Source organism: Chroicocephalus ridibundus, chromosome 5 (genome assembly GCF_963924245.1).
Source record: "Chroicocephalus ridibundus chromosome 5, bChrRid1.1, whole genome shotgun sequence".
Classification (NCBI taxonomy): Eukaryota; Metazoa; Chordata; class Aves; order Charadriiformes; family Laridae; genus Chroicocephalus; species Chroicocephalus ridibundus.
In genome coordinates this window covers 77,041,387-77,066,318 of record NC_086288.1, presented here as the reverse complement: position 1 = coordinate 77,066,318, position 24,932 = coordinate 77,041,387, and the positions used below count along the sequence as shown (strand labels likewise).

General features: G+C 43.0%; 1 protein-coding gene across 3 annotated transcripts in view; it reads left to right on the top strand.

Annotated features, from left to right (window-relative positions):
• The first annotated feature begins 685 nt into the window (after positions 1-685).
• Positions 686-24,932, top strand: part of FAM149A (family with sequence similarity 149 member A) — a 34,892-nt gene continuing 10,645 nt past the window's right edge. The window contains exons 1-4 of one of the 3 annotated variants that reach the window (XM_063336159.1): positions 686-984; positions 20,063-20,173; positions 20,752-20,917; positions 22,806-22,948. In XM_063336159.1, the coding sequence (XP_063192229.1) occupies positions 764-984; positions 20,063-20,173; positions 20,752-20,917; positions 22,806-22,948 (641 nt within the window). In that variant the 5' untranslated portion in view covers positions 686-763. Of the gene's footprint in view, positions 985-16,490; positions 16,625-20,062; positions 20,174-20,751; positions 20,918-22,805; positions 22,949-24,932 lie in introns of those variants that run through there. The other 2 variants (XM_063336160.1, XM_063336161.1) reach the window with 2 other exon arrangements.

Below are 24,932 nucleotides of genomic sequence, written 5' to 3'. Positions count from 1 at the left end.
CCAGAGGAGGCCACGAAGATGCTGGGAGGGCTGGAGCCCCTCTGCTGTGAGGACAGGCTGAGAGAGCTGGGGGGGTTCAGCCTGGAGAAGAGAAGGCTCCGGGGAGACCTTAGAGCCCCTTCCAGTCCCTAAAGGGGCTCCAGGAAAGCTGGGGAGGGACTCTGGATCAGGGAGGGGAGCCATAGGACAAGGGGGAATGGTTTTAAACTGAAAGAGGAGAGATTTAGCTGAGATATTAGGAAGAAATTCTTTGCTGTGAGGGTGGTGAGCCCCTGGCCCAGGTTGCCCAGAGAAGCTGTGGCTGCCCCATCCCTGGAGGGGTTCAAGGCCAGGCTGGACGGGGCTTGGAGCAACCTGGGCTGGTGGGAGGTGTCCCTGCCCAGGGCAGGGGGGTGGAACTGGATGATCTTTAAGGTTCCTTCCAACCCAAACCGGTCTATCATTCGATGGTATAAAAAGGTGTACTGGGTTGGGTCTGTTCAACCCTTTCCGTGCAGAAATGCGTGCACCACCCAAAGGAGAGGTGTGAAGCTGGGCCCTGGCAGACGGAGTTGGCTCCAGCCCTTTAATATTAGGTGTGGTTTTAATTAAAGGGAAAAGCGCAGGCCTCCCGCTTCCCCAAGGCCTCCGGGGCGCGCAGGCCGATAGCGGCCCGCCGGCCCCTTCGCTCCCCGCCCAGGGCGGGTTTGTTTCGCCTGGCAACCGGGCGGGAGGCGGCGGGCAGCCCCGGCCGGGCCGGCGGCGGCGGGCAGGGGGTCCCGCCATGAGGCTGGCGGGGCTGGACCCCGCCGCCCTCCTGCCTAACCTCCGCCGCGGCCCCGGCCCTCCCGGCCTGCGGCCCCCGCGCCCGGCGGCGGCGGGCAGAGAGCCCGGGGGGCGGGCGGGAGCCAAGGCCCGGCTGCTCGCCCTGCCCGGCATCGGCGAGGAGGCGGCGGCGGCGGCGAGGGGCGGCGAGGAGGCGGCCGGCAGCCCGCAGCGTCCGGCGTGAGTGCGCGGCCCCAGAGCTGGCGGGGCTGTTCCCCTCTCCTGGGGGGGTCCCCTCCTTCTCCTGTGGGTTTCTCCCTTCTCCTCTTCGGGGTTTTCACCCCCTCTTGTGGGGTCCCCCCCTCTCCTTCTGGGAGTCACCCCCATCTTGTGGAGTTCCCCCCTGCTCCATTGAGGTCCTCCCTCCACCCCCGTGCTATGGGGTCCCGCCCTCCTGTGAGGTCTCCCCCACCCTTGTGGGGTTTCCCCCCTCTCCTTTGAGGGTCCCCCCCATCCTGTGGAGATCCCCCCTCCCCTTTGGGGTCCCCTCCCTCCCCATCCTGTGGAGTGGTCTCCCCGCCTCGTCTCCTGTGGGGTTCCCCCTGTCTTCTCTGGGGTTTCTCCCCTTCTCTTTTGGGGGTCCCCCCCATCCTGTGAAGTTACCCCCCTCCTTTGAGGCCTCCCCCACCTTTGTGGGGTTTCCCCCTTCTCCTGTGGGGGTCCCCCCCATCCTGTGGAGTTCCCCCCCTCCTTTGGGGTCTTACCCCCTCGCCTTTGGGGTCCCCTTCTTCTCCTTTGGGGGTCCCTCCCCATCCTGTGGAGCGGTCTCTCCCTCCATCCTGTGGAGTTCCCCTCCCCTTTGGGATCCCCCCTTCTCCTTCAGGAGTCCCCCCCCGCCATCCTGTGGAGTTCCCACCCCTTCTCTGGGGTCTTCCCCTGTCCCCTTTGAGGTCCAGGTCCCCTCCCTCCCCTTTGGGGTTCCCCCCTTCTCCTGTGGGGTCCCCCCCGCCTTCTCTAAAGCATTGATAATGGGTATGAAATGTCATTTGGGTGCTTCCGTGTTTAATTTTCAAGTGACACCTTGAAAATGTTGAGGTTTTGTTGAAGAGAAAAGGGAGCTGTGAAGTGTGTGTGCTGTGGGGTTCAGTTGGTGGTATTTTGCTAAACTAAAGGTGTAGTAAAGCAGAAAGTGGTTTCTTACCATATTTAAAGCAGAATAGCTTCCTAAAGTCAGTAATAGTTGTATTACTCTATTGGTATTTTGTACTCTTACAAAAAAAAAAGGCTACTGTATCTATTATATGAGCATCTATAATTGCTGCCTCTATAGTACTAAATCGTGGTAATCTTTGATATTACTGATAATCAGAAATAACATTAATATTTTCTCGGGTGTTAGTAGAAATGAACATATTTTGGAAAGTTAGGTTTTTAACTCTTCAGGACGGAAATCTCTTTAGTACTCTGTTAAACTTTCAGATGGATTTCAGAACCTATACTTTTAGTTTGGCTTCCATGTAGCATAATATTTAAATGATAGTCCTCTGGCTTTCTGAAGTAGTCTCTAGCTCTTCCCTGGCAGAGAAATTGTGCTTATTTCCCAGGGTCCACAGTCATTAGAGTCCTTATATTAGAAGGCAGGCACCTATTTTGGAATCAGTTTACCAGCCTGATGTCTGTGAATGTGGCCGATCTGTTTTTGAATGTGCTAGAAGAGTTTGCTTCTGTAAGCTTTAGTAGCAGCAATGTCTTGAAAGTCACTGCCTGCTGCGTTTTGGGGAAAAAAAAGTTTTTCTTTTATGCCTGTTTAAACTGATCTGTTGATTTCAAGGAGTGTTTTTAGTTCTTGTGTTGCAAGGTATAGTAATCATTCATTCGTTTTCTAATTCATCTACCTCTTCTATGTTTTTGTAAACCTTGAGCACATCATCCCTTAGCCGTGTCCAAGGGTCCCAGCCTTTTTAGCCTTCCTTCTGAAGGTGGCTCTATTCCCTTAAGCATGTTTGTAGCCCAGCTTTTATTCCAGTATGTCTTTCTTGAGATGCAGGGACAAGACCTGCGCACGGTATTCTGTTTGCGGACACAGTAAGGTCTGCCACAGCGGCTGGATGATGTTTTTCATTTCTGTCTGGGGATTGTTCCTGATGTGGACCAGTGTTCTGTTGGTGGCTTTGGTTGTCACTATATGTTGAGTCCATGATGACTCCAGGATTGCTTTCTGAACCGTAACTGCCAGTCCCAATGTCACAACATGTAAAGGTGCTTTAGGTTGTTTTTTTTTTTTTCCTGGCTAAGTGTTGACAGTACATATTTGTAAATACATACTTTTATCTAGATATCTATAAATTTATTTTAGCAAATAGTAAATGAATTGAAATATTACAATTGCCAGATCACTAAGCTATATAACACTGTGACAATAATACAACTAGGAACGCAAACCGTCCCTGTTGTGCTTCTTTTATTTCCCCCTATTCCCATCTAATGCATTTGGTTTTGTTTCAGAATAAACTGTAAGCTCTTTCAGGCTTGAACTTTTTCTGCATCTGTGTAAAATATTAGCCTTTCTGGATTAGGAAGGTTAATCTGGTTTGAAGTGTATTGTCAGAGTCCTATTTAGAAGGTATTTGATGCTTTATATAAACAATACCAGAACCAAATCAGTGTTACTTGCCTATCATTTCCCATGAGTTGTTTCTTTTTTTTACTATTAAAAATAAAGCCGAGTATAATGCTGTATGAGCTGGTATTCTTGTTGAAGGACCGGTGACTTTTATTGTTAAAAAAAAATTACAAGATGAAATTCACTCTTAAGACAAACTAATTGGTTATATTGGGATGAAGAATAAACCCTATTACATTAAAACTGGTTGGGTACAGCAAAATGCTTGTTTCAGCTTGCTATTGAAACACTTCTGATATCCCCTAATTATCCCCTAACTGTTATACTTTTGTATGCATGGGGGCATTTCAAATATTTTATTCATAGCGGCCAAGCTTATTCTGATACGGTATTGTCTGTCTTCAAAAAAACCAAAACCAAACCAGAAAGATGTAGAAGGAGGAATAAGATACATCACTTTGACAAGGAAAGTCTATACCTCCACATTAGCATTTTTTAATTAGATGGTTTCACTTAAGCTTTTAGAAGAAGCATCTCAATTAAATATTGAAAACTTTAGTATTCCTTGCCTAGAGTTCAGATTTGAATTTGTGAATTACAGAATATGGTATTATATTGTTGACAGTTACACATAGGAAGCTTTTGCTTATCCAAATTAAGTTCCTCTGGCCTAAGTTTTATTGCTGTTTGAAATGTTTTGGAAGACATTGTCAATGGCCAGGGTACTTTCATTAATAGCAATTTAACAAGGAGTAACTGATTAACAAATTAAAGGATCCATTTTATGTCTTACTATTCTTTTTCTTCGGTGCTGACAAGTTGATAGCAATCAAAATACACCAAGAGCACAAAACAGTGAAAATTTGGCACTGATTTCTTCCTGTCTTTCCCATGTACTCTGAATTTGCTGAGCTCTGCAACTACCAACAACTGGTCGTAATACTATGTAGGGCTAAACTATAGTAGTACTTTGTAAGATTTTACATTTACTGTTTTTTTTCGTAGTGATTTCATGTCCTTCTGATCAAATTGAAGGTGCCTTATGCTACACTTACCACAATACGCCAGTGACACTAAGATACATGGATTCCTTTTTTTAGGAAACTTTATTATTGCTGTCCTAACATGTTGCAATAACTAGAGGAGGTAACAGCCCTTAGCTGATCTAAAGGTAAGTTGGGCAAGGCTTAAGTTATTTTTGTCAAAATTAATTGCGCTGCTCCCCATTTTCAGGATAGCTCTAACGCACAGAAAACGTGTTTGTGAACTTGGGAAGAGAAGGAGGGCTTTATCTGCGATGTAAAAATGTCACTGTCGTCTTTTTATTTCTCAGTAGCTCAAGCTTTGGCCTTCAAAATGATTAACTTTGAAAATGTGGATGTAAGTAACTTGATGAGCTGCAGAAGAGGGTGGAAAATCAGATTCCTTGCCTCCTGTTTTAACCACTAAAAGCAATAGATCTCTTTCACGCTGTAATGCATACTAACCTGGATAGAGCACTGCAGTGTTACTTAGGTGCTCGTTTCCATTGTTGTTCTGATCTAAAAGAGTAAATGTAGTAATGGGGTGGTTTGCCATGGTCTATTTTTTTTTTGTCGTTGCAAATAAGTGTAAAAGAGCTTAGAGGTAAATTTTAAGTTTACATAGTACTACGGAAGTCAATATTCCTCTATGTGGATGGAACTAAAAATTATTCCCAACATTTTATAATATTATATGTAACATTAGGTTTTTGATAAAGTCTTACGAAGTTTCCATCAAGTAGCTAATTATCCAGAGAATAAATGTCAAAAACCCCCCTAAAACCAAAGAATACCAATTTTCCGCAAAGTGTTTTCAGATGCTAAGAATTTATTCTTGTGTACCTTTAATATTAGTCTGTTGGTCATAGAAACCAAGGTGGTATGTTTACAACCAGGCATTTAATTTCTGATCCAGCGCTCGGTGAGCAGAGGGATCACCAGTGTTGGCCGTGGAAGGGAGGAGAGGAACTGTGGTTGTGAATTCTTCTAAAATCTTGTGAATTGGGGAGCTAGAAATGCATTCTACTTTGTAATGCCTACAATGCTTTTTTATTGCTCGTCAGTGTAGAGTTTGTTGTGCAATTGTTTTTGGGGTTATACTTAGTTTAGCTTTGGCCCGTAGTGGCACCAGATTAATATTACTATTTTTTTTCCCAATATTTCTGATAAGATAGAAGAGTCTTGGATCCTGCAGTAGTTCGTTGGAGGTTTATGGTCTTTTCAGTGGTGAAATCACTCCTGTCAGCTTGGTGAAGTTCTAAAGGAATTGGAGATTTCTTGTCTTCAAAAAATACTGAATTTGGGATTGAATGAGTCAGACTTTTCTAACTGTTGACAGAAGTTCTGTGCTCTTTTTGACTCCTTCACCTGAAAAAACATCTGTGTAGTGTATAGAAGCAGGCACAAGATTATTTTTACCAGATAATTTCCTCTGAAGGGGAAGTCTTAAGTAACCAACACAGGAAGAAATTGCTAAAAACCTCTTTTTTTTTTTTTTCCCCTCTTACTCCTGTATTTTTTACAAAAGCACAATCCAAATAGTTCTTAAAAAGCTCTGTAACTAAGTGTAAAGTTTTTTAGCATTTTTGGGGAAAAAAAAAAGTGTATATATATGTGTGTATTTATGTGTGTATATATATATAGATATGCATACTTTATACTCCATTCAGAGAGTTTGTAATTTTTTGGTAAATTCTTTTATTCTATAAACTGTAAGGAATAAATCCGAAATAGTATATTCTGAACACTGGCATGAGTGATGTTGCAATGAGACAATTTAGCAGTCCCCGAGAATATTCTTACAGCATTTTCACCCAGAGAGAAATCTTCAGGTGAGGCCAAACCACACACAGCATTCAGCTGAATGGCTGGCAAATAACTGTTTGTTGGTAAATAAAACAGAAGGACATACAAAAGTGTTTCACGATTTTACTCAGTTAAAAATACGGAGTTACATATGTCAAGGTTCAACAAGTTCTGTCTTAAATCATCAGCATGGCTACAATAACCTGTATTTGTTACCCACCAAAACGTGTCCCAACTACCAAGGCAGTGCAGAGGTAAAACATGAGATAACGCACAGCTGCTGAGACGGGGAACACGCAAGCCATGTGCGTGGTTTTAGAGAATGCATGTTCGGAGTTCAACATATATTTACAAAGTATGTCTGCTTTGTAACCAAGAAAGACATGTTCCAATAAAATACTTAATGTCACTGATCGCCCGAAGTCATACTGCTTCCCTATTTTAATATTTTTAATCATAGATTTGCCTAGATTGGAAGGGACCTTTTAGATCATCTAGTCCAACCACCAACCTAGCTCTGACAAAAAACATCACATGACTGTGTTCCAGCTCTTTACAAAGAGCATATTGGGAACTTTTCTACATCAAAATGCACATCCCTATGCATTGTTTATTGTGGGTTATAAGGATATGTGACTTAATATAGAAGAACTAAAACATGACACAAGGAACCCAAACCTTCTGTCTTGCTTTCTGTTTTACAACCTATTTCTAGTGGCTTTCATGTTCTCTCCATTGTTTTTCTCTTCTTTTCATGTTATTCCCGCTCTTCCTCCCGCTCGTTGTCTTTCACAACGCTTTTTGAATGATTTATTTTTTTTTTATATCCTGAGTCTTCCCACTCCTGATTAGGTGTGCTGAACTCCTAATAGTCTTCAAAATACATCCTCTCTTGGCCATGTAGATTCCGTGTAGATTGTTTACTGTCTTTCTCTCCACTGTCTAAAAAAAAAAAATCCTCTTATCTCCGCAGTTACTAGAGGTTTTAATGCGTTGTTCAACCCTTGAATTTATAGAATCATTTTGGTTGGAAGAGACCTTTAAGATCATCAAGTCCAACCGTTAACCTAGCACTGCCCTCACTAAACCATGTCCCTCAGTGCCACATCTATATGTGTTTTAAATACCTCCAGGGATGGTGACTCCGCCACTTCCCTGGGCAGCCTGTTCCAATGCCATTTAATTTTGGTTTCTTTATTATCTTTCTATAACCTGAAATTAAAGCGTACGTCATAGTGTACATTATTTATTTTTTTTTCTTCCTGTGTTAAAAAGAAATGCCTGGACCTGGACACCCAGCTGGAACGCTGCTGTGCACGTTTGTTTGGTTCATAGGAGCTAATGGGACGTGAAAGCTGGTTCCCCACTGGGTGATGTGGTGGACCCTTGGCTGCAGCCAGCGAGGGATAGAGGATTAACACAGTGACTGGATGGCTCTTCTTCATAATCGGAAAGCAGCAGTGGGCATGAGGGATGCAGCAGGAGATGACCTAACTGAACACTGTCCGTCAGTAGCGTGTAATTCCTCTGTTTGGACTGATATACCTCTGTTTTAACATATTTACATGCTGCTCTGGCAACGTATTGCAAGATTGATTAGTACTTGAGATAAGCACTGGAAGAGATGTGTTCACGGTACTGGCAGCATTTCAGTTGTATCCTTATTTTTGTTGTTTATGGCTACAGGATCGGAGGGAGAGGCTTCTGCCGTGTAATCTTTTACTGGAGTATTAGAGCACTTGCTGATGTTTGATACTGGATGTCAATGGCAATCTAGCAGATGAAATTGAGTATTGAGCATTGCCAGGTAGTGTAAGTGAACCAAAGTCAAAGTACAGTTTTCATCGTGTGAAGAGCAGACTAGATGTGGTGATTAACTTTCTTACTGTGATAACGCAGTGTCTTGATCTCACAGCAAAATTCTGTAAGGTATTTTAAACAGAGACTATTAAACAACTTCATTGCTTGAAATAGAAGTTGTTTATATTATAAACAGACTGATCATGTTACTTTATGTGGTGGGTAAGGTGATCGTTAAACTTCATGAAATCTGTAAAGTTCAACGTAAAGGCTGTTTTTCTATGAAAGGCAAAGCAAGCCTTAAATACATTATAATCTTGGGTTTTTTTGGAGGAAACGGGTTGAAGTTGTGGGATAGATGAAGGGTTGTTTCTTTGTTTTTCAGTCATGACTTTCTTCCAAACCAACGCCATGCAAGCCACACTATAGCAAGGTTAGAGGAGAAGTTTCAGGTCCTCAAGTCTGTTGGGCTACAGAAGCTTTTAGAGACATTGTGTGACATCGTGGCATCTCAAGCCAGGGGTGTCTGTGGTCCCGGAGGATGGAGAATACCTGTATACCTTAGTATACCCGAGCAGATACAGACTAAGGTCTTAAGGCCTCCCCACACTTGCATTGCTTCAGTCTGTACTGTAGGGCTGTGGCCGTACAACATTTGAAAGAACTTAAAAAAAATAAAAAAAAAAAAAAAAAAAAAAAATTAAGTGTTCAGAGAGGAAGAAGTTCTGCACCTGTTCTGAATGATTTATTATATGTCCGATTTTTTTCAGAGATTATTGAACAGAGTGGAAAAAAATGTTCTGATCTCCTTGGCGTTATGCTGATGAAAGAGGTCTATTACAAAAAGACATTAACTGAATTTCCAAGTGTACATCTGGAACAACAATATAAAGGAAAAGCCTTGGGGACCATTTCCAAGTGTTTTGTCAGGGTGCTGCTCCCTCCCTGTGTGTTCACAGACACTTGATCCTGCAGCAGTAAATGCCTCCTATCAGATCCAAAGAAATAAAACACCTCCTCTAAGACACTAATTAGCATTCTTTATTATTGCAGTTAATTAAGATGAGAGTATTTTTCTTAATGTTAATTCATAATTTATATGAAAAAGTCAGATTTACTTCTATAAATAGAAGAGGTACTTAACATGCATATCTTGCTCTCAGAAATTGTTTGTGTTTCCTAGAACCAAGTATTATACTTGTGTTTACATTTTCACAGTGAACCATTATTACAAATAGATTTAAATATATATATATTACTCAGCAAGCTCACGCAATCTTAAAGGCTTTATAATTTTGAAATGGATTCAAAATTCCAGAAGAATAAAATGACTATATGCAAATAAGCCTATTTTTAAAATTGGAACAGTTGTCACTCTGTTGTGTAAAGATAGGAGCAGAACTCAACACAGATCATGGTTGCAAAAGCCTTAAATCTATTTCACAATTCAATATGAAAATGCGTAATAGTAGGCGTTCCGCTTAAGTGTATGTATTACAAATATCCACCTTAGATGCCGTATGTACACTTATTATATTAAAAATTATGGCCTGTTTTTCCCTTACTCCAGCTCTTTAGGACTGGCCCTGAAGATGTAGGAGGATACTATATGTGTGCTGCTCTGTGATATCAGTAGTTTAAAAAAGAATTATGTTCACTTATTTCTTTTTTTTTTTTTTTTCTTCGCTCCTCACCTTAACCCTGAGGAGAAGCCGGTCTTGGATAGAAGAGGTGATTTTAAGTGCAGCTAGCGAACGCTGTGTGCAGAAGGCTGCCAGAGGGGACTAACAAGGTGCGGATGGAGATGGGAGGAGGCACTGAGGAACCTCTGTGCTCTGGGATTCAGGTTCTGAGGGAACCTGCTGCTACCTGGAAGCAGAGAGGAGTGGTGGTTCTGAGCTCCAGTGGGTCCTTCTCTCAACATACTGCTGGCCAAGATATTTTTGTTGTATTTTTGACTAGACATTATGCAGTTGTTCCCCCAAACTGAGATATAAGATCAAATCATAGCCATCTTGGAGGCCATTTGCCTACCTAGACCATAGTCGTTGCAGTGTTACCATGAGATGATGAGGATGGATATTGATCAGCTGCGTTCCACTGAGGAGCGATGGTAGTCCTTTGGCAAAGTCTTTCAAGATTACCTCCTCTCTGGAGATGAAGGCAGCGTACTCCAAAGTTATCTTCTTTTAGAACCAAGTGTGGCTTTTATGATTATGTAGGAAAAGGTTTTTAGCTACATATAAAGAAAACTTACATTGTGGAAAATGATGTTAATTTGGTCAGATCAAAAAGATTGTCACCTGAAAACTCATCAACGGTTCAACTGTATGAATGCTACCAGGGTAGCCTAATCATCAAAGCATCAGTAACACATATGAAGATTCAAAGACAGTAAATGCCGTTTCTGAAAAAGGAAGGGCCCAATCAGGTGGTATAATTAAATGCAAACAGTAGAAAAATTCTGATAAAGATTTGTATTTTCAAGCTTCAGATGCAGTCAAGACTTCATTGAATAATGAGCAAGATGACTGAAAGCACTGAAATGCTGTTGACAATGCTCATTAATAGATAAGAGAACAAAATTAATATCATCTGTGGGTCTGGAGTAACACTCAGCAACAAAGACGTGCTGTAATTTTTTGGGGTGTATCTTTGCTAGCTGTCAAGCTGTTCAGTAATAGTAATAATAAAGATGTTGTATTGATGGAAGCTTAGAAGGTAAATGTTTGCTATACCACTTTCCAAGGCAGATTTTTTCCCCCCTCATTGAGCCTTGTCATTTCTAAGCAAACAGGCCAAGCGGATATGATAGCTATCTTAAAATAATTTTCTGCAGAAGGCTAGATGAAAGATATATTAAATTTCTTGTGTTTCTTCTTCATTTACTGGGCACCTACTGGGGTTACCTCAGCTAAACTATTCCAGAGATGACTTTTCAAGATATGCCACAATTGTCTTAACTTTGAGAAAGCTGAAGAATAGGGATTATAGGCAGGAACAGGCATTGTTGTCATCTACTTTGATTTCCTCCGTGTTGTCGCAGTAAGTAATAAAAGGCTGAGCCAAACGGAGTGTTTTTAACAGTTGTAAAAGTCACTGGATCTAAAAGGTCCAGACTGCTGGGTGCTGTTGTATTAACCACAGGTAAGTATGCTGAGCCCTGAGCACTGTTGCTACAGCAGAGTCTTGACATACACTGACTCTAGGGTACGTCAAGGGTATAGGTATATATAGGGTACATACCTATAGGTATAGGGTATGTCAATGAACACTGCCAATGGTGTTCAGTACTGACTGTCGTGCTTGGCAGTTTGTGGTCACTGAAGTTGTTATGAAACAGTGAAAGTGCTCTTGTCTTCTTAAAGGTCCTCTGAGTCTGTTTGAAAAATATGAGTAAATAAACTTATCTTATCAAGCAGTACAGGGAGGATGTACCGTGGTTGACTACATCCAAGTTGGACAGATGGCTACCTTACCTAGAATCACTGAATGGTTTGGTTTGGAAAGGGCCTTTAAAGACCATCTAGTCCAACCACGCTGCCATGAGCAGGGACATCTTCAACTAGACCAGGTTGCTCAGAGCCCCGTCCAACCTGACCTTGAACGTTTCCAGGGATGGGGCATCTACCACCTCTCTGGGCAACCTGGCCAGTATTGCTCATCTCACTGTCTGTCATTGATGAAGACATTAAGAATGAAGTGTAGAGGGAAGACGGTGTGCGTGTTTCCTATGGCCTTTGTACTTTCTGTGGTATAAATATCCAGCTCCGATGCTGCATTGCCTGCCTGGAATTTTGTTCGTCATTGCTGCAGAAAGCAGCTGGGGGACGTGTGGAAGGGCCCTTTTGTGTAGTGACAATAACTCAATGTCCTTGGTAATGAATTTCCTGTGTTCTGCTCTGCAAACAAGATAGTGACCAGGAGCAGTCTGTTCAGTGTCATGGAACTACTCCTAAAAGGTGGGCACTGTGTTGACTGTAAGACTTTACCAAGGAATATTTAAGCAGGCTGGACTTTTACTCATCTGTTAGAGAGATCTCACGTGCATGTATAATAGATAGTAACATTAGTATTTTTCTCTGTTTATTGACTTTTCTAAACTCACCTGGTTGAATGCCTTTAGGCATCTCCTTCTATAACACTCTCCAGTTCCAAATTAGGGTGCTGGAAGTAAAAGTAGTAGTAATAATAGTAATATACTCCTTCTCAATTAATTATCCATAAAATTAGCATTGCCTGGGTGGGAAGGGAGGAAGAAAGGGCTTGGGTTAGTGTAATGCAGTTGGTTTTGTGATTTGTTTCTTGAAATTGCAATGACAAACAAGCCTTCCAAATGCAAAAAGGATACACAAAATCTAACTCTTGGTCTCAGTCTTTACACTGAGCGAATGTGGGAAACACTGGGAGAGGAGCTTAAGCGTGGATAAATGAAAATAATGTATTTATGGGAATAATAATCAAAACACACCTTACATAATGCTGACCTCAAAACTGGCCTTTATGACTCGGGACTGAGATCTTGGCAGTGTCTTTCAGTTCTGTGGACGATTGCCTCTGTGGACGCTGGTATCCAGAAAAAGCAATAAAATCTTGTTCCCCACCAGGCCCAGAGTGGAAAGCCCCGTTTCAGCACAGCGTACCACATCTTGCGTGCTGCCTGCAGTTCTGGTTTCACATCTCAAAAAAAGGCAGCCGGGATGTGTTGGGGGGGAATAACTACCTGCCCTCAGAAGAGAGATTATGAAGTCAAACTTGCTAGTTTTGAGAGGAGGAGGCTCTCAAATTGCCCAATGAGGCTTTCTCATTGCTACAGACATGACGCCCACAGAAGTGTGGATTTAGTGTGATGGACAACCAGGATGAGAACCTGGTGCTCGTGCAATATTAGAATCAGAGGCCAGGCATGGAAAACTAGTAGATTAGTCAAAACAATTTAGGGGAAAAATACACTTTTTTTTAGGGGGGGCAGTTTGTTTGGTGGGATGTTTTTGTTTGTTTGGTTGGTTGGGTTTTGTTTGTTTGTTTTTACAGAATGGGCACTAGCTTCTGGAATTCGCGAGATGTTGTAGAGGCAAACAGTACCAGCAGGTTCAGAAACGTTTTCAAGGTGGTGGACAAGAAATGGTGGACAAGAAGTCCTAAAGGGATGTGAAAGGACTGGACAGGGATATACTTTCTTAACATCTGTTAACCCATGAGAGTGGATATTGCTGGAGAAGCTATAGATGATGGCCCGATTTATGGGCACACACCACTTGAAGGATGCCACACTGCAGGGCTTCTGGAGAGGAAAAATGAGGGCTTTCCAAGCCTGTTGTTTATTTCCATTTCAACTTTTCTTCCTGACTTTGGAGGACACCTTTCTATCGAGCATTTCTGATTTTCATCCTCTCTAATTACATTTCAAATTCCCTGGGAAAATAATCTGCTACTGACGATATTGTACATCCTATCCCCCTTCAAAACTCTGACCTCATGTACCACCTTCCAGCTCTTTGTCGTTAAAACCCCATGCAAGGTAATGGCTTGTAAGGGCTTGTGCATCTCATGTTAGGTCTCTTCATACCCTCATCTTCCTTTTTTTCTTTTTTTTCCAAATAATCTTAAAACATTTTTCCTTCCATATTCATAATTTCTCTTGCTTTTATCTTCTCGTATCCTGGAACTCCTCTTTTAAATATCTGTTATGCCTTCATATCAAGCCCTTCATGTGTGATGTAACACATTTTTTCTGACTTGTAATGGGAAAGGAAACCTGAAGCTCTAATTTTTATTTATTTATTTATTTAAGCTTTTTGTCCATATGGGCTTACTTTTTCTTCTTGTTTAGTCTACTTTTCCTTTTATCTGATGCCCCCTTCTTCTTTTCTTCTTAATGTAGACCAAAGGGCTCTCTTACCTCTGTACAGCATTCTGAGGTTGATGGTATAAACAATTCTGTAGCACAGTTTGACCTTTAAATGCAACTGTGAAACTTCTGTGCTTAGCTGCCCTATTGTAGTTACCCCTTTTTGATCTAAGCAACTGGACAAATTTTGTGCGTTGCTTCGGGAAAGAGGGGGAAAAAATCAAATGTTTCTTGTAATGAATATATAAAAGTTAGATGGACCTAATTTAAGCTGTTTTACTGCCCATGAGTCTCTACTCCCCCCGTGCCCCTTTACAATAAACAAATATCTTAAAATTCAACTGAAGACACGCGCTGCTTCGTTTGCTCAGGCCTTCTCCCTGGTTTGTCTTCTTATTTTGCTCTATTTCAGTCAAGATCCTTTTTTCATGTCATCCAAACTCAAGAGCAGCCTTACATTTTCCTTTATTTTGACACAATTTTGTGTTGAGACTATTATTTCCTCTCCTGTAAGGAAATGTAGTGACTTAAGAGCAGTGGGAATTAAACAGCATGCCCAACAGCTTGGCTGAGGTTAATTCAGCCTATGTAGGATTATTTTTGTGCAGTGGCTCTCGGCTCGGAATGTTGTTTTTAAAGGAAACAAATTACACACACTAGAACCAGTTTAAACACGTTTCATTGTTATATGTCTATTTATTAATAAACTGCTATTGGAAATGGCTGTCACACAAGTTTGGGGGATTTAGGGAAAGATCATAGGGTTTCTTCTTTTTGCTTTCAATTGTCTGTGCTGTGGATGTTGTTCTTTTCACTTTCTCAGCTAGAAAGGGCTATCCCACCGCCACGTGTGTGCTAACGTTCCTCTTCTCATACCTTTTGTTAAGCTGAAGTAACAGAAAGTGCTGCCTTCAACGCTTTGCGCTTCTGGAGGTAACGCAAAACTGCAGTTCTGCCACTGTGGAAATGCATTTTTTTTAATGTTTTGAAGTGTAAGACATGTTTAAAGGGGGATGAAACTCAGGTGACCACAGCAATCAGCTGAGGCACAGACAATTACTGTGGATGTCAGTCTTCCTCTTGGTTGTGATTTTGTAGGATAATTAGTTATCTAACCTCCATAATTGTTACCCTCGACACAAGCATTAAAAAATAAGTGCTTGATAACTTTGTATCTGCATTTTTTTTGCCATCCTCTGCTTGCATATGTGAACAAGAGAAGTTTGCGAATAGGCATCGTCCCTGGGCTGATGGTATAAATCTCTGCTGATGTGTGGACTTGATGTAGAGATGCGTGGTCTTGGCCCAGTGTGTTGCCTCCCTTCCAGTCTTTTCTAGCAGATTAGAAAATAGAAAAAAAAATAAATAGTCATCTCAAAGACTATTTTTGTACGTGTGTGGGTAGGTCTTTCGGGCAGAAGTAACCTAAAACTAGATGGTAGCAAAATCCCTTTACAGCCTGGATTCAGTTCCCTTAGCTCAAAAGAGGGTTTCCAGAGACGTAGTTTGATATAAGGTATAGAAAATCTTCAGAAGGCTTCAGAGAAATAATTTGCTTCATGTTCTAAATATTCTTGGAAGGGCAGTTGTAGTTCTCAGAGATTTACAGTGTTCTATTTGTCAAAGTTGCATTCCACAAACACATATATGTACAGCGATTTAGAGTTAAAATTGCATTTTCTTAACCTGGACATAACTTGCTATTCTGGATCTTCAGCTGCTTGTTGGATACGTGTGTAGCTAGACAAAGAACTATGCTTTATTTTGTGTGTGTTTGAGGTTTCAGACAAACCTACCCTTATAGAAGAGTGATGGCTAAGGACAAGGAGAGCTGTTACAGCACATGTAAAAGCCAATTCTTTTGTAATGTTTTACTGGATCAGAAGAACATGGAACTATTTTTAAAGCTGTTTAGTGAGAAATCTTTAAATACCAGGGGAAAAATACATCGTCATTTTCCATTCACCATTCTTAGTGTGTAGTATTTTGTTTGGTTATGAAACTTTAAATATCATATGAATGCTGCTGTTTGTTTTCCTGTAATAAGAGGTTTCATACACCCTAATTTTTCAGTCTTAATTTTCAGCCTTTTTTATGTTGCCTTTCTTCTTTCCCAGTAAGAATACTTATTTTCTTCTTGCTTATGAGTGAATGTACTTCCTCTGAGAGGGGCCTTCAGGAAAGCACGCAGGCACCAGGATTTATATACCAGGGCTAGAGACGAACGGTGTAGTTGTAAATCTGCAGCTGACAGTTTATACTGTGCCTTGTCACCCGTGCTCTGGGAGATTGATGATTTGCGCAGGGATAATTTGGAAGGGAACTCGATTAATTAACAAGGATAATTCTTTATCCAGTTGTCCAGCACCGTGTAACTTTTTTATCACCTATACAGGTGAGGGAGAACCCTTCTGGGCAGAAAGACCCTAAATGAGCCTTTTTTGGCTGCGTTTTTAGAGGTGGGGGACATGTGCACCCCTCCCGCACCTGAGGGTGCCCTGGGAGGGGGGGGGACGACCAGCACTTGCCTCCCCGGGATGCGGGGGGATCTGCGGCAGACCCACCGGGCGCTGCGGGGCGGGCACCGCCGGCCTCTTCCTCCTCCTGCTGCTGCTGCAGCTACTGCTCCTCCTCCTCCTTCTCCTCCTCCTCCTCGCCGCCCCGCGGCGGCCGGGGGCGGTGGCGGGGGCGGCGCGGGGTCCCCCCCATGCGCAGGGCGCGGGGTGCCGGCCCGACGGGCGGCGGCGGCGGCAGCGCCGCGGGGCTCCTCGTCGTGGGGTGAGTGGCGGGGGGGCTGCGGCCCCCTTCTTGCCTGCTTGAGGAGGGGGAAGCTGCAGCAGGGAGGTAACCCTCCCGGGGAGGGTGGCGCACCGGCGGGTGTGGGACAGCGTTATCATTTCGTACCGTCATCATTTAGTGCCCGCGATTGCGGGGACTTGGGTTGGGGCTGGGGAGCGGGCGGGAGCTGGCTGCTGCAGTCCCGGGTGTTTGCTTGCCAGCGCTGGGCAAGTGTGCTGTGGATGTGCTGGGAGGGGTTTTTCCTTTCGGTTGATTTTAATCTTCAGCAATGACATGGACGGTGGGATGGAGTGCACCCTCAGCAAGTTTGTGGATGACACCAAGCTGAGCGTTGCAGTTGACAGGCCCGAGGGATCGGATACCATCCAGAGGGACCTGGGCAGGCTGGAGAAGTGGGACCATGGGAACCTCGTGAGGCTCAACAAGGCCAAGTGCAGGGTCCTGCCCCTGGGTCGGGACACCCCCCGGTATCAGCTCAGGCTGGGGATGGAGGGATGGAGAGCAGCCCTGCCGAGAAGGACTTGGGGGTGCTGGGGGGTGAAAAGCTGGACGTGAGCCGGCAACGTGCGCTCACAGCCCAGAGACCCCCCTGCAGCCTGGGCTGCATCCCCAGCAGCGTGGGCAGCAGGGCGAGGGGGGGATTCTGCCCCTCCGCTCCGCTCTGGCGAGACCCCACCTGGAGTACTGTGTCCAGCTCTGGAACCCTCAGCATAAGAAGGACATGGAGCTGTTGGAGCAGGTCGAGAGGAGGGTCACAAAGATGCTGTGAGGGCTGGAGCCCCTCTGCTATGAGGACAGGCTGAGAGAGTTGGGGGTGTTCTGCCTGGGGAAAAGAAGGCTCCGGGGAGACCTTATAGCAGCCTTCCAGTACCTAAAGGGGGCTACAGGAAAGATGGGGACAAACTTTTTAGCAGGGCCTGTTGCGACAGGACAAGGGGTAATGTCTTTAAACTAAAAGGGGGAAGATTTAGACCACCTATAAGGAAGAAATTCTTTACTGTGAGGGCGGTGAAACCCTGGCTCAGGTTGCCCAGAGAGGTGGTAGATGCCCCAACCCTGCAAACCTCCCTGGACAGGGCTCTGAGCAGCCTGATCTAGTTGAAGATGTCCCTGCTCATTGCAGGCGGGGTTGGGCTAGATGGTCTTTAAAGGTCCCTCTCAGCCCAAGCTATTCTATGATTTTATTGTAATCGTTTCCTGGCATATCTTCTAATGGCATGTGGTCCAAGGAGTCAGGAGGAGTACCACTGCATGCAGTGAAATGATGTGGCAAAAACACTTTTTCTGCTACATCTCACACCATGTATTATGCCATTAAGTATGCCATATGCTTTTTTTCTGCAGATAAAAGTCTGTGAAATTTTCATAAAATCATAGAATACCAGGTGGGAAGGGACCTCAAGGATCATCTAGTCCAACCATTCTTGGCAAAAGCATGGTCCAGACAAGATGGCCCAGCACCCTGTCCAGCTGAATCTTAAGTGTCCAATGTTGGGGAATCCACCACTTCCCTGGAGGTTTTGAGAAGTCAAAAAGCCTTATAGATACAGGGCGTCCAATCAGTGTAGTCAGCTTGGGCTGCCAAAAGTCTGTCAAGTAAATGAAGCTGCTGGAATACAAAAGAAAAGGGTTCTTGCTGAAGGAAATCACTGCAATAGGAAACAGAACGTAGAAATGAATGGTTTCCTCCTCCAGTGGTGTTTCATAGGGATCTGTACTGGGCAGTTCAAGCTAGTTGACCAGGTAAAGGGGTGAGCAGTGAAGTGAGATATGTTGTTGGTGATATTAAGCTGTGGAAAAATACTAAGGACAAGTGGTCATCTATGAAAAAAGTCGAGAAAGACCTTGTAAGACTGCCTGGGCAATAACACGGCAAATGAAATGGCAGAATGTGAACAGGGGAAACCAGCTTTCCATGTAGAAGATGGGCTGTGAGCTCACCATTATTGCCTGGGAGACAGATCTTCATGTTGTGACAAAATGAGGTTTTCACGGGTCTGGGCTGTTCCGCGTTTGATAGGGCCTCTTGGCTCTGACAGTAGCCAAAAGCAGAAGCTGGGAAGAGGGAAGAGGATTAGAGCGAGTACATAAGAGATGCTTTCACTGCTCTTGTACCAGCCTCCAATAATTTGCCATTCAAGATCTTCCCTGATGAGAAATTTAAACTTGGGGTAGGTTTTTGGTGGCTTTGTAGCCAAGGCATACATAGGACTAGCATGTGTGATGTGGGGAGTTAGATTTCTGCCATATGTATCTTTGTAATCTGTGTAAAGGTAAGACATACCAGAAAGGATAGGAAAAAGGTAGATTGGCCCTGCAACAGTTAGGATTGCTCTACAGTTCTTGGCTAAAGAAGTCTTGGCTAAGGAAACTCTTAAACTGTCAGCTGTTTCCTTACAGTTACTCATTCACAAATGTACTTTGATACAATCGTGTTGCTATTCACGGTTACGACCTGAGGATTTTATGGGATGAAAATCCTAACTTCCTCAGATGAAGTAATCTGTTGCTCTAAGTGTTTCTGAGGAACATTTTGACACATCTGTATGTGTTCTGAAGAGGTGGGTTTAACATATTAATAACAGGATTTAGTGGGATTATGGAAATGTATGATTATAAGCAGTTTCCATTTAAAAATAAAGTGTATTCCTCCATTAAAAGGTATTCTTTTAAGACTAGTAATAAAAGTGGAGGCGTTCCTGTGCCTTACTGGATCTTGCTATTCGTCGGTGGGGTTTCTAAGAGATGGTTTTAAAGTTTGGACATGTGTTCAGGTGTTTGGAGAATCAAAAAGGATTTTGTTCTAGCATTTTTTATGCTGGCAAGGCATGAGGTTAGAAAGTTTGTGGCTTGGGTTTTAAGACAGTGTTAAGGAGTCTTTGGTACTGGAGGAACTGATGCTTTCTGGCCTGTAAATGTGTTGAGGACGTGCCCATGTTTCCTGGTGCACTAATGTCTCAGTTCACTTAAACCAGCCAAATTGAGAATTCATGGTTTTAGTAAGATCACTGTTTGCTTAGCACCATATCTGTAACTTATTTTTGTGCAGAGAGACATCTGAGAAAATGAGCTCTAGGTTAATGATTGAACAGAAACACGTAGTTAAATAACTACTGTACAGACAATTACTGGCTTGTGCCTTTGTTCGGTCCCTGCAGTAGTGAGGTGCTGCTGCGTTTGTGTGCGCTTCATGCAAATTTTAAGGTGCAAATTTGCAGGGGAATGCTTGTGAAGTAAAATAAGTCTTAAATTAAATGTACATTTTTCTGAAAAATATTCGTGTAAATGAAGTAAATAAAACTATTTTCAAACAGGCTTTGTTTCATGCAAGTGTTTGTGTTGATGGATAGTATTGAAAAATTCAACAGAGTTGCTGTCATCTTTCTTTTTTTTTTGTTTGTTTTTTTTTGTTTATAGGAAAGGACTGTCCAGAGGTTCCAAAAATCAGTGTCTTTCTGGAAAAAGTGGAGAGTCTCTTCCAGCAGTTTTTGAGAGAAATGTGCAGGAAGCCATTGACAATTACACTTGGTACGCATTCACTGCTGAAATAGTACTTTATTAACAGACTCTTGGCTTAAATAGTTGTTTCAAGATTGGTATTCGTTTTCACTATACATGCTTCTAGTCATTCTCATGGATGACAACTATTAAGTATGGAATTTAACTTTAGAAATTATTTGAATTTGCAGACAAATGAGCACTGTAGTCAGCTGGGATGGCTGTGCTCAGGCCTCTGTGTATGTCAGCTTGATTTGTCATTACAGGACTAAGAAAATATGTCTGTTATCTTTGCGTTCTGTAATTTACTTACTACTTCTGTGTATTTGTTGATTAGAGTACATTGCTGTGTTTTCTGCTTCTGCCAGCTGAGTAATTCCTCTCTATGTATAGAAATGTGCAGATTACACATAACGCAGGATATAAATTGGTCTAAATCATTGTTGAGGTTTCAGCTTTACTCCTGGTTTGTGTTGAGTTTGCATACTTTTAAAGCATCCGGCAGGAATATGTGTCACTGTCCGTTTATATGATCAGTTGCATTATTTTTAAAAAGTTTCTGCAGAAAACCACTGTGTTCTTCATTTCAATTTGTCGTCTTTTCGCAGTGAAGCCCTGTCATCACTTTCATCTAGTGGTCGCACAACACCCACAGAGTCGAATAATTCTTGGACTGGAATAAACAGCTATACTACTGGTTTGTCTACTGAAAGAAGTTCTGTTTACTCCTGGAGGGATGATGTACGTCACAGAAGCCTTTGCAGTACACTTTATGTAAATATTGTAGAAAAGATTTAATTTTTACAGAAAATGGACATGCAGCGCTTCTCCTGTAGAAGTTAACCACTTTCATCCGTAATAGTCTAGTGATTAAGTGCATGAATTGAATATTTTAAAAATGGCTTTGTTTGCAAGTTGATGCCAGTGCAGCTGATGTGTAACAAAGACAAATGGAAAAAAAAATCTGAAAAGATTAAATCTGGGGAAAACAAACCTGTTTTACCAAAGGAGGTAGGCTTAGGTTTCTGAGTCCAAGAGGGTGATAAAATACATGTTTTTAAATACTGCATAATGCAGGCAATGTCTACATTGAACTATTTTCAATGTTTTGGGTCATAAAGTACATTCTTGAATAAGTATGCGTATAAATGTCCCAGCCTGAGTAAACATTTAGCTCTTGCCAAAGTTCAGTTCTCTTTCGTAGGTGATGCAGAGGGAGGTTAAGCCCATTAGGGAGGCTGACCTCTGAGGCATACCTGGTGCAGGCTGGCAGTGCTGAATAAATCCAAAAGCATTGCTGTCACTGCCACTTTCATTTTAAAAAGCCATCCGCAGCTCGTAGTGGTAGTTCGTAGAATCACAGAATTAGAGTTGGAAGGGACCTTAAAGATCACCTAGTTCCAACCCCCCACCCTGGGCAGGGACACCTCCCACCAGCCCAGGTTGCTCCAAGCCCTGTCCAGCCTGGCCTTGAACCCCTCCAGGGATGGGGCAGCCACAGCTTCTCTGGGCAGCCTGAGAAGCCATATCTTTTCTGCCATATCTTTTGCACAATGTCCTAACCTCTAAGGTACTGACCCCATTTGTCACTTGCAGCCTTCCAGGAGAAAGTTTGACCCTGGATCGTATCATTATAATGAGGGTGAGAGTTACTTTCCAATTCCTTTAGGGGGTAATCCCCTCTGTAGCCTGCAGTGTTTGGGGCACTCAGCTGGAGGTCAGACAGAATTTTGGCCCTGAGTATTACCACTTTTTTCACTGTATCAACGTGTCTAGTATAAGTGGCCAAATACCATCATGAGCTTAATAAGGAACCCTCAGCCAAGTGCGTGTGTCCATGTCACTGGATAAAGTCAAGCTCTTCCCTGATGCTTTCATATACCCCTGCACTCACCCCTTTCTGAATGCACTGAGTTGTAGCTTCAGTGGTGTGGAAAGCCATTTCTCACACTGAGGGCTGTTTCATAGAATCGTAGATGATTTGGGTTGGAAGGGACCTTAAAGACCATCCAGTTCCAACCCCCTGCCCTGGGCAGGGACACCTCCCACCAGCCCAGGTTGCTCCAAGCCCCGTCCAGCCTGGCCTTGAACCCCTCCAGGGATGGGGCAGCCACAGCTTCTCTGGGCACCCTGGGCCAGGGGCTCACCACTCTCAGTGGTTTCCTAACCCACTGGTGGTTTCCTTAATCCTGGTGGTTTCTTAACCATCAGACTATGTCATATGGAAGGAAGGTGTCCCCTCTTTACCCTCTTAGTTGTTTTACTCAGAAAGGAAAAGCGCTGCTGAAAAAAGCAGGGAGCTTTGGTGCTGTGTGTGCATTCTTCACTCCATGTTGGAGCAGGGAGCGGGCCGAGACCCCAGACACCTTATAACTGGTGTTTTCTGGCAGCTAATCCTAGGCAGCTGTCTGTTATCCATTAACTTCATAGAAATATAGACTTTTAGTCCTTTTTTGTTAAATCACCTTGCTCAGGCCAGCTATGTGGGGTTTTTTTTGCACTATGGTATATAAATTGCGTGTCCCAAGTAGGTAGTCTGAGGACCCATTCTGAGATGCTCAGCCCAATCGGTCCAAGTTGTCCTGTTCTTTAAATATTGTGGGGTTTTTAATATAAATATATATGCATACTTGCTAACAACCGTTAATTTTATAACATGTAGGAATTTGATAAAGCCAACACGCAGAGAGTGCATCAGTTATTTTGGGAGATTGATGAAATGCTGTTTGAAGGAAAAGTGACCTCCCAAATGCAGAGCCTGCAGGCAGAATGTGCGGACTGGGTTGAACAATTTCCTCATCTAAGGTAAGGAAATTTCTTCGAGGTACTAGTTTTAACCGTTTTTAATTTGAATTTTTGGGGTACCCTTGTATTAATTGCTCTTGATGTATGCCACCAGTAACACTTTTGCGTTCAATTCTGGATCTCTGGGACTGAGCTTTGCCATAGTTGTGCAGTAAGTCTGGCTCATGGTGAACTGGCAGCTAATGCTCTTTATTTTCCTTAATACAATGACTGCAGATGAAGATATTTTAGCAGGATGTAATGAGAAAATAATAATGCACCATTTTCATAATGACTTTTCCTAAATAAAGAACATATCCTGTAAGGAAATATTTGTTTTTACTGTAAGTGAAGAGATACTGTGAAATTGCAAGAAATTCAGTGTTAATTCTGTTACTGATTTTTCTAAAAAGAAATGAAAAATGAAGGCGACTACGTGCTTCACATATACTGCGCAGCCATAATTTCTTCCTAGGCTGTGTACATCAATGTAAAACAATGTGTGATATTAACCCGGCAATAACGAGTTGAACAGATATGAGGATGCAGACGTGGTTAATGAGAATTGTTTTGCATAGATGTGCAAAACGTCTAGGCAGCCTGATGACTGCTTCTTATAACACCGGGGACAGAAGTCGGTGTCACATTGGGTCGTGCTGTGTAAATGCCTTCATAAATGGTGGTGTGTCATTCTGAATGAGATGTGGTGACTCTAAGCTATTCTAAACATAGACCTGCATGTGTCTGTCTTCTACTCAATAGTTTAACACTGTTAAAAAGAATTAAAAAGGCAATAACTGCGGTATGCTTTCAGTGCTTTTGGATAATTTGCAGAGGCTTGTTACTAGTAAATATAAACTAAAATCAATGACCAAAGCTTTTCGCACTTTGTCAGGAATGAGAGAGAATTATTAAATAAATCTGAGTCAATTTGCACTGGCATTAAGCCATGCTTTGCCTTTTATACATACTGTAAAAATTAACATAACATGCATAAAACGGAGGCAGGTTTTTGTGCTGTGTAAGTCATTCAAAACTTAAGTCATTTCACTATATTTTTAGAGTATTTTCACTAGGTGGAGTTTTTTTTTAAGTAAGTGGTTACCTGTACATAGGATGTTTTGATTCAAATCTAATGCTTACAATACCAACCAAATCCAAGAGGTTGAAAGCGAACTGAAGAAATCTGGGAGCTCTGTGTCATTTGGTACTAAAGGATGTGGTACATCCTGCGGTTTAAAAAGAAAAAAGTTATTTCCATTATTAAGCTTAAACCTTAAAACTCAGTTTGCATTGACTCGTTACTCAAAAGAATTGCTTCAGGGATGCCAGATTTATTTCTGAGAGTTGTGCTTCAGAGAGCTTCCTGGCTGTCCTTTTTTTTAATTGGTAAAACAGCTATGTTGATATCAAAATGTTGCATCAAAAGAATCGTGGCCAGCAGATCCAGAGAGGTGATTCTCCCCCTCTACGCTGCTCTTGTGAGACCCCCCACTGCGTCCAGCTCTGGAGCCCTCAGCACAAGAAAGGACATGGACCTGTTGGAACGGGTCCAGAGGAGGCCATGAAGATGATCCGAGGGCTGGAGCCCCTCTGCTATGAAGACAGCCTGAGAAGGTTGGGGTTGTTGAGCCTGGAGAAGAGAAGGCTCCGGGGAGACCTTAGAGCCCCTTCCAGTACCTGAAGGTGGCCTACAGGAAAGCTGGGGAGGGGCTGTTTGCAAGGCAGGTAGCGATAGGACGAGGGGCAATGGTTTAAACTAGAGCAGGGGAGGTTTAGATCAGACATTAGGAAGAAGTTCTTTACAATGAGGGTGGTGAGACACTGGCCCAGGTTCCCCGGAGAGGTGGTGGAGGCCCCATCCCTGGAGACATTCAAGGCCAGGCTGGATGAGGCTCTGAGCAACCTGATCTAGTTGCAGATGTCCCTGCTGACTGCAGGGGGTTGGACCAGATGGCCTCTAGAGGTCCCTTCCAACCCAACACATTCTATGCTTCTATGAATT